General features: G+C 37.6%; 1 protein-coding gene across 1 annotated transcript; it reads left to right on the forward strand.

Annotated features, from left to right (window-relative positions):
* Window positions 1–9087: 9087 nt before the first annotated feature.
* Window positions 9088–9866, forward strand: LOC122049448. The gene has a single exon (XM_042610832.1). The coding sequence runs from the start codon at window positions 9386–9388 to the stop codon at window positions 9680–9682; it is 297 nt and encodes a 98-aa protein (XP_042466766.1). The 5' UTR covers window positions 9088–9385; the 3' UTR covers window positions 9683–9866.
* The last annotated feature ends 509 nt before the right edge of the window (window positions 9867–10375 follow it).

A 10375-nucleotide genomic window follows, 5' to 3' on the forward strand; every position in this document is an offset into this window, starting at 1 on the left:
TTTCAAAATAGTAATCAACTTCTCTTGAGCCCAGGCGTAGTACCATCTTATGCGCATTCCCTAATTAATTGGGGTAGCGAGCCACAAATCCTAAAAGAGCAGACCTTGGTCTACCAGGGCCAAGACCTTGGGATTGGACATCTGGATTTGTTTAACGACAACCTTGAAAGTCGGGTACTAGCCTCTTCAAAGTAAAATATCTTATTATCTTAATTACTTCTTCTTTAAATGCCTTGGCATTTTAATAAGTATATTGTGTGCCAAAATCCCTAAAGTCTTGACTTTGGGATCTACTTAAGGCCTTGACCTTTTTTTTTCTTTTCTTTATCTTTCTTATACTTGTTAATACTTCTAAAAGAATGCTTCTTTTAAAAAAAACTAAAATGTTTAAGCAAATTCCAACACTGAAACGCTTAAACAAAAATCTATACCATCTCGTGTTCATTGCCTAATGGTCAAGAATGACCAGTTTGCACGGCAAACCCCAACTCAAGCTAAAAACCTACTGGGATCTTCAAACTTTCACTAGTCATTTCCTAACAAGTTAAATTCTGAGTATAAATAACCAAATAATCAAGTAACTAAAAGCTAGAGATCAGGTATAGCTTTAAATATACCCTATAAGTTAAGAACATGAATCTTGTCAGCCTCTCCAATCTCAAACTAGCAATCTCTCTAAATGAATCCTTCAATGTGTAATGAACTTCATAGGCATCTCACCTTTATCAGTTATTGTCATCGGCAACATTCACAAATTCACTATTCCTCTCAGTGACATTTTAAATTTTAGGTGCCTTATCTTGCTTCTTTAATGATGAAAACATAATTTGCTTTTTAATTTCTACAGAGAAGCACAGTTCTTCCATGATACTCAATCTTGTAACCACGTCAATTCTTTCCCATGTATAATATTTGCTACATATGGGCTTCAAGGAAGTAAACTAAATAATAACAAAGGGGCCATCAAATCCTCTTTAAGCATGCTACAACAGAACTTAAAGCAGCAAGCAAATCTAGGAGCTAATCTTAAACCTCTAGCAACCCCATTAATCTGTACAACATGTTCCGAAAGCAAGGAAAGAACTAAAATCCCTAGCTATTCCAGTTCTGTACAAACCAACCAAACACCTCAAGGAAAGGATGATACTGCTATCAAAGAGTTGATACATGATATACTAGAACCAGAACTTAATGGGTCTACACATTCTAAATTCTTTCCAACTAAGGAAAGCATAAAGAGAAGTTGTTGCTGTTAAACGTGATTCACTAGGACAGAACTTGGGAGATCTACTTATTCTCAATTTATTCCAACCAAGCAAAGCATAAAGGACAGAATTGCTACTGCTATCACAAGTTGAAACGTGATATGAATCACTTCCAACATAACAAGCATAAGGAAAGAATTTGCTACTGCTAAATGTGATTTACTAAGAAATCTGTAACTAAAATACTATACTACGAAATCAATGAATCTAAAACCCATATAACACCTATTTTCATTGTCTAGCAGTGAAAATCCGAAACCCATAAACTCCATATGAACTGATCATGCCCATTAAGATCACCACAGATAAATCTAACTCAAAATCGGAATCATGCTTAAACTGAACTAATCCTTCTCTTCTTTCTTTAGGGTTCACGGCAGCTAGCAAAACCAAAAATCTTCACGGCAAAACTTGAAAAAAAAAAAGGAAACACCAAAGCAAATTCGGAACTACTCTTACCACAGGTGAGTAGCAACTTACCTTTGCTTCTGGGACTTACAACCGGAAGAGGAAGGTTCTAGGATTCGGAGAAGCTTCAAATCTCGGTGGCTTCTTTGTGTTTCCGAGCTCCCCTCGTCGAGGTGGTCATGCACGGGTGAAGACCGGCCGGAAAAAGCCTTTCGCCGGCACCGGAGAAACCTTTGCTTGCTGCTGCCATTTCGTCCGAGACGAGAAGGCGCCGTCGGGAGAGAAAGGTGAGGTAAGGGAGTTAGGGTTCAGGAATAATTAACTCTCTTTTGTAACTAGGGTTTTTATTATCAACTATTGCTTAAGAATATTTCACGCCCTACTCTTTCATGAAATATTTGCAGAACAGTTGGCTAGCTGCGTTTCTGTTGACACCCCTGGTCGCGAGTTCAAATCCTCAGCCGAGCCTTTTTATTCTCCTTTTATTTTAAATGTTCCTAACTACTGCTTAAATGTAATTCATCCTCTATTTGATCAGTAATGACCGCTGGACCACTTGGTTAGCCGGATTCGTTTAAGAGTTGGCTTGGCCGGAGGTCACGAGTTCGAATCTCGGCTTGGACATTTTTTGTCGAAACTTTTTTCGTTTAGTAAAAGTACCAAATGACCTCAAAAAATTACATAAAAATACTCTAAAAATTTCTAAAAATCTCTAGAATATTCCTATAACATTTCTAAGTATTTTTAAATTACTTTTAGGACTTGAAATGAAGAAATTTGGGTTGTTACACGTGAATTGTGACCATACACTTCTCAGTGTGGTTTTCTTTAATCAGGCGTGTCTTGAGACACAAGGTCTTCCTTGAAACGGATAGTCTCATCTTCTCCGTGTGAAAAAAAAAATATATTTGCAGTCTTGAATCTCATCCCTAGTTCATTATAGAATTTGAGGTGTTGATCACCAACTTATACTCCCTTGATCCATTCGATTAAGGACAACTAAGCCACCAAGGGCAACAATAAATACTCTAACTTCCCAGCTAGTAATAGTTTCTACCTCCTGAGAATTTATGGAAATATCTTTGCTAGAGACCATATGACCGAGAAATCCATGGGGGATAGCTAAAAAATACACATTTACTGAACTTCATGTATCAATGTTCTCTTCATAACATCTCTAAAACTACATGAATATTGCTTGTGCTCCTCCTCTAATCTTGAATATATCAGGGTATCACCAATGGAAATGATGACAAATCGATCCAACTACTCTAGGATCACCTGATTCATCAAATCCATAACAGCGGCAAGAGTATCAGTAAGTCTAAATGACATCACCAAGAACTCATAATGACCTTACTGTGTGTGTAATGCTATCTTTTTCATGTCTACATCCTATACCCTAAGTTGATAATAACTCGATCTTAGAGCACACACAAGTATCCTTTAGTGATCGAACAGATCTCTATTAGCAATAAGAGGTACTTGTTCTTGATGGTCACCCCATTTAGTTTCCTATAGTCGATACACAATCTTAGCGATCCATCATTCTTTTAATAAAAAGGACGGGAGCTCCCCCATGGGGAAACACTAGGACATATGCTAGGACATATAAACCCCTTGTCTAAGATTAATATTTTATAGTTTTAGCTTCAATTCTTCAAGTTCCCTAGGTGTCATGTGATCCATGTCTTGGACATTGGAGCCATCCTCGGAAATACCTTAATCTCTAACTCCAATTGCCTTCGGGGTGGCAAAATAAGAAGTTTATTTGAAAATGTGTTAGGGTATTCTCGTACGATGCAAACATTTGAGAGGAGTGATGTAATATCCTTATAGATCATATCAATGGTAGTAGGGACCCCTAACATCTACAGAATAATAATTGCTTGGCTTATAGTGTCGAAACAACCAAATTATTCCTTCATCGTTAGTCCCAACAAATTTTCAAAATGGTTGGTCCGGAGGTTGAAAGTTACTACTTTGGCTCGACAGTTGACGATCGCATGATAAGTTACTGACTAGTCCATGCCTAGACTGATGTCAAACTCCACCATTCCTAATGCTTGTAGATCTATAACTAGGGTATGAGTACCAAAGCCCAAGAGCAACCCTTTACTTCTTGACTAAAAATCAATACTTCCCTTGATGATATTGTTATAGCTAATCCACATGATTGTGTTATTGAACTCTCTTAATCTTACCCATAAATGCTCGATCTATTGCGTCTTTGACAAGTACTGACAAAGGATCCAAACATTCTGATATGAATGTAGCCTTCAAGTCCTTCGATGAATAGAACATATAGTCAAGGTCATAAGCTAGTAGGTGGGGGACAATGTTCCACAAGTGGCTAAACTCCTCCTTGTAAATGATTACGCTATGGTTGCCTCACTTAAGGTTCAAGAACTCTTAATGACGAACTACACAAAAGTAGAGAAACACCATCTTTGAACAATCTTCTGAAATAACTATCAATTGATACTTTGCTCCTCGAAGATCGTCTTCTATAATTTTCACCACATACCAAATGGCTCTTGTAAGTGTTAAGAAGCTATCTCCACCTTCTTTATATCACTGTGGGTTATATATCCAAATATATCTTTGAGATTATCTAACTAGTCTCCCGTAGAATAGAGAATATCAATCCTCTATTAACAAAGCCAGTATTGGTATGAACGCCTTGTCCATTTCACAATTGATAGTGGCGAGGGCGAATATTGTTATTGATGTTTCTTGAGATTGTGTTCCATGATCTCCAATAGGTTGTTTACAAGACTGACCCCTGCTTTCCAACTTGTATCAGTCGGCACAGAGAATAATCTACAATCTCTACATTAGGTTTGAGTCCCAAAGTGTCAAATGGTCGCTTCCGTAGTCGACCCCAATCACAACTGTGAATAAGGTTGACGCACTAAGTGTAATCCTATTAAACCAAGTAAGTTAGTACCTAATAGAAATGTATAGAAACAACTAAAGACGCACCAATTTCCTATAGCTCAAAGATGTTCTTTAGCTTGCCTGACGTCCCAAGCTCCAAAAACCATAAATCAAAACTAGATGGAAATCCCAAAAGCACAAAACTCATCATTCGAACTTACCATGCTCTAATACTAATAAAATTATCACGCCCTGAGGGTATACTTATTCATAGGACCGGACAATACCCCTCAGTGATAATATAGGAAATAATTGATATCAAACCAATTAAATCCAACACAAACACCAATACAATATAAAATCACTAAGTTTCTAAATGATAATGAATGTATACACATGTACATATGAACATATTAACAAAACAAGATAAAAGTTATACATAATTCAAAGATTCAATGAGAAAAGAAAATCATAAATAGAGATGGTGGAAAAGAAACAAAAAACTTTAAAAGAGAATCTAAACACAAGTGTAACTGATAATCAGGACCTTTGAGCGACACAATATATCATCTACTTGCTAACCTGAAAAGAAAAAAAGCAAGGGATAGTGAGTACAACAACTCAGCGGGTATAAGAATGATAATGCATGAACTACATAGTATAAGGATATCTAAGGAAGCACTGATGTGCGTAAATTATATGTTTTTAGGCATTATTTGATGTACATCTACTTTATTTTATGTATATAATCTATGTTTGTTGCACCCTATTTTATTATATTATCATACTTCTATTCCTTTTGGTCGGGATCTTCTCTTTGCTAATTTTGATTTATAGGATGTATTTTGAGGCAAAATGGAGTAAAAATGGAGCGAATTGGGTGACAGAGCAAATTAGCAACCCAAGTCGTGTGCCTCCACCAGAGTCGCCCTCAGAAGTCCACATGGGTAGGCCGTACCTCGCTCCAACCAAGACCCACAGTTCGACCGTGTCTCTCTTCCCAATGTGACACACCGCCCGACCGTGCCTCATTTTTCTAGCAAGTGTCATAGCTTGGTCATGCCTTGAGGCATGGTCGTGCCTGCCCTGGGTCACGACACACACCCCACGACCATGTCTTGAAACACGACCGTATGACGGAGAAAATGAGGGGGTCGTGCCCCTACTATAAAAGGGGATTTTGCTCCGTTTTTCACTCTATATTTGGTTTAGGACTCCACCCCTCTCCTTGGGCCCCTCTTGGGGAAGGATTTTCCCCTGGATCCTATAGGCTTTATCTTCGCCAATCCACCTGATCTGTTCTCCTCCAAAGCAAGAAAACACTTTGAAGACATTGATAATGCATCGGTAAGCATCTCTTCTTCTTTATTCTTAGACTTTGGTAGTAAAAATATTTTATTTTGTGTCTTTGGTTTGCCTTTTCTTTGCTATGGAGTAGACCTCTAGATTCTAGAAGTAAGGAGTAATTATTATGTGATATTAGTGTATGAACTATAATTTACTTATTTCTTTCTTCAATAAAGTGTTTATGTCATGTTCTATACATGTTGTGCTTTGTAAGTGTTTGATAAAATGTGTGAATGATGTAAACATGTAGATGTGAGGGATTAGTCACCATGTAGAGGAGGTACTTTGGATAGTATGACTGGGGGACCGAGTGATAGGGGATATCCCTTTAATCATACTTTTCGAATTATCACCTTGAATTGGGGGATAACCTTCCACAAGAGATTAGCTAACTAAGAGATTAATGGGTTTACACTAATTTAATATTAGGAAGTGACTTGTGTAATATAGCGATTGTATGACCAGGGGCTCCTCGTGTATCCCTTTAACCAAACTTTCTATCTTGCGTCTCCTACATAGTAACATTAAATGATAATGATGTAGATACTCTGGTGTAGCCTTTAATCATCGTTAGGAAGTAACTTAGATAACTCTAGGGATTATATGACCGGAGGACCCTTAGTGATAGAGGGTCCCCCTTTAACCGGACTTTCAGGAGTTACTTCTTTACTAAATGATGTTGGAATTATGATATCTTACTTATAATTAGGTAAGAATCCCTATATGATTATAAACATTAAGGGTAAGAAAGTGACCATGTACTAGGGACATTAACTAGCATCATAATGAAATTGAAATCCTAGAATCATTCCCTCAACCAACTCTTCTTCTTCTTCTTCTTTTTTTTTTCTCTCTCTCTCCCCCCTTCTCTCCCTCTCTTTCTCTAGCATTCGTGACCAACTCGACCTCCAATCGTCTAGATAATTCGCTTTGTGAAATCAACTAGTGCTTAATCAATTGTGTCTATGGTTCGATATCTTTTTATTACTGATGACGTGGTCGTGCACTTGCGGCTTTGTAACACAGTCTCAGTTAATGTTACTTCTTAACATAAATAAGAGCATCAATATAAACATCTACTAACAAAAACAAAAGCAACAACGTAATTGTCTACAACCTTGATCAACCAAGTATGTCAAATAACACGATCTCAAGTTATCTAACCTATTGTCTGATATCAAGTGTGTCAATATAACCAGTCATTAACTTGATCCATCAAGTATAATAATAACAATAATAATCATACAACCAATACAAATCCTACACATAACAGGTCCTGATTGCAGGCGATAATATGCTACCACGAATGAATCTAATGGACAACCAGGATGTGTACATAGCTATCTAGCTAGTTACTGACTGTGGGAAATAATATGCTACCACAAATGATTTTCATGTGCAGTTAGATATAAACGTGGCTATTGGCTTCTCACAATAACATGCTACCACGAATGAGTCTCAAGGGCTGACAGGGTGAGGAAACTATCTAGCTACTGACTGCATGCAACAACATACTATCACGAATGGATCTCGTGGCAGTCAAAGTATAAGGAAGACCACTATTTCCACGCAATAATATGCTACCATGAATAAATCTTGTGGGCAAATAGGGTGTACATATTATATGAGTATAAGAACAAACAATCTAGGTGCAGTAATAATCACATTTAAGAGTAAAGTTCTACAAGCTATACTATGATATAACTAACATATAAACATATGTATAAATAATAATAAATAGCATGGACAGCAACGAGACTGCATGAATATTAAATAGATTAAAATAAGGATAAGCAACTCAGCATCAATTCAAGAAACAAATAGAGTGGAGTTCGGGTAAACAAGTAAATGCTACCTAATCAATATAAATGAAAGAAGATCATGCATTAAGATCAAATATCTAAAGAGATCAAAGAAGAAATTACACACCTGTATTGTAGGTCGTTCTAACTGTTTTCAAGTCAAAGGTTTTTCTCATACTCGAATAATACAACTATAAGATATGAAAAAAAACTAAGTACTAAAATAATCCAAATAACCATAAATAGTATACTCATCTATTTTCCCCCTTTAGTAATCGTCTAGATTTCTTATTTGCATTATAGAAATTTCTTCATTGAATGAAGATCTATCTATCAATCAATTTTTTGAACTATGATTTAATGATTCAATAATTAAATCAGTAAATTAATCACTTAAATCAATTTGTTGAACTATGATTGGGACAAAGCACTTAGGTGATGATTCAATTAAGAAACCTATTCAGAGTTATAAGTCGAGATCAAACAAGTACACTGTGAGAATAAATCATGCATACATATAATTGTTTCTAACTTTATTTTGTAGGATTACTATTAGTGAGGATGTGTTCCAATTGGGACAAAGCACTTGGGCAATGATTCAAGTAAGAAACCTTCTTGGAGTTGTAAGTTGAGATTACACAATCACACTGTCAAAATAAATCATACATGCATATAATTGTTTCCAACTTAATTTTATATGATTATTATTTTTTTTATTATGGTAACTTTATTTTGTAAAAAAATAAAGTTTCCTGTGACTAAAGGGTCGAATGATCTTGAGAGAATAAGCACAGATTAGATCCGAACTCAGAAAGAAACAAAGGTTTGATTGACCAATAACAAGGATTAGTTGGCTGAACACATGCATATGGAAACCAACGATCGAATGTGATCAGATCAGAGAGCAAAAGAAGCTTTGGGATTCAATCGATCAATCAGGAGGATAGGTCAGACGATCAAGTAGATTGCACAAGATTGGATCTGATTAAATCGAACTAATAAGGAAAGAAATAAGATTCAATCTACTAATAAGATGGTCAGTCGATTGAAAATCAAGGGCGAACACGATGGTATCTAATTGAATTCAGCAGATAGAACTATGTGATCAATTAATCGAATAAAATATATAAAATAAGTTTCGAGTTTCGAGACTTAGTATTAGAAATTTATCTTTCTTCAACTCAGTCACGTTCATTGCTGTTCTAATATGTGAATCAAAAGGTTTGCTTGTTCTAATTTGGCAAGTCAACGAGTGTCTGGCACACGATCATTTTTTACGACACCTCCGGATTCCCAATTTGAATGAGTCGGGAAATCATATTTTAGTTCCCTAATTCAAACAACGATGGCATTTAACAATTCAACCTTGGCATAATCGATCGGACTTTTTCTCCCGTCCAAATAAAGATATGAAAACGCGGTCAAATTTTGGTAGTCCACACAGTTTGTAATTAAATTGGAAAGGTCTGGGCCATCCGGAGCGTCCAATCCGGCGGTCTCCGAATCGGAGCCGCTGGTTGATTGAGTCCCGGAGACCCAGTCGTGCACGACAACGTGTTCTTGCACTCGCCACGAACGCGCACGTCTCTCCGTGTTCTCGCCATAAATATCTTTCCGTCCTGCGTCGCCCCCATTGTCATCCAGGCATTTCATCGAACGCCTTCCTCCTCTTCTGAAGTGACGATGGGTCCTCTGGTGCTGGTTTCTCAGCTGGCGACCGGGCTGGGAGTTCTGGTCGGTGCCGCCATGGTGAAGTCGGCAATGGAGAGCGGACGGCCGATGGCCGGGGGATGGCCGCGGTGCGAGACGTGCAACGGCACCGGTCGCGTGACGTGCCTGTGCTCGCGGTGGTCCGACGGGGACGTGGGGTGCCGCTCCTGCTCCGGCTCGGGGAAGATGGTCTGCAGGAGCTGCGGTGGGTCGGGAACCGCGCGGCCGCTCCAGATTCGGGTTCCGACGAGGACAGGCCGCGCTCCCTGATGTACACGAGACGGCGAGTTGTATATATGACAGACAGATACAGTAGTTGGCTGCCGGCGCCTAGAATTTTGGATGGAAAGGGATTTAACCGTTAGATTTGATGGATAATTGGCTCAATTTATGAGCAAGATATATGTTTCTTCTTCCTTCATAAAAATAAATATATACATTTTTATGAAATGAATATTCACATCTTAGAATATAAAATCCACGTTCTTGAAAAATAATGATTCTTTAATTTAGTTTACTACAGGATGGAATATTTGTATTTGGTTCCTTTTAAAATAATATATCAAATTGGTTAGATTGGTTTGAATGTGTCGTAGCTTGTCTACTCTAGCAAGGCAAGTCGAGCGAGAAAGTAAATTTGGCTATGCGAGCCAAATGAGTTAGTTTAATTTAATTAGCAGCTATCTACACAATTAATAAACGAGTGGAAGAGCAAAATCGTTGATTGGCAACCGGTTACGAGGGAAAACAAACAAAAATACGGTCCTTCAGTTCTTGAAGGCTTATGGACTGTATTCAATGAACACGGTAGATGAGCCTGTAATTTTTGACTTGGTTTGGCAGCACATTAGTAGACAATTTCAATATGAAGTTGCCTATCGACTCAAAACTTGTCAATGCTTTCGGCACGCAAAATACACTCGGTTTTGTTTTTTAGTGTTTCAGTAATCGAATGAGATACGT

The sequence above is a fragment of the Zingiber officinale genome, chromosome 2B (assembly GCF_018446385.1).
Source record: "Zingiber officinale cultivar Zhangliang chromosome 2B, Zo_v1.1, whole genome shotgun sequence".
Lineage (NCBI taxonomy): Eukaryota > Viridiplantae > Streptophyta > Magnoliopsida > Zingiberales > Zingiberaceae > Zingiber > Zingiber officinale.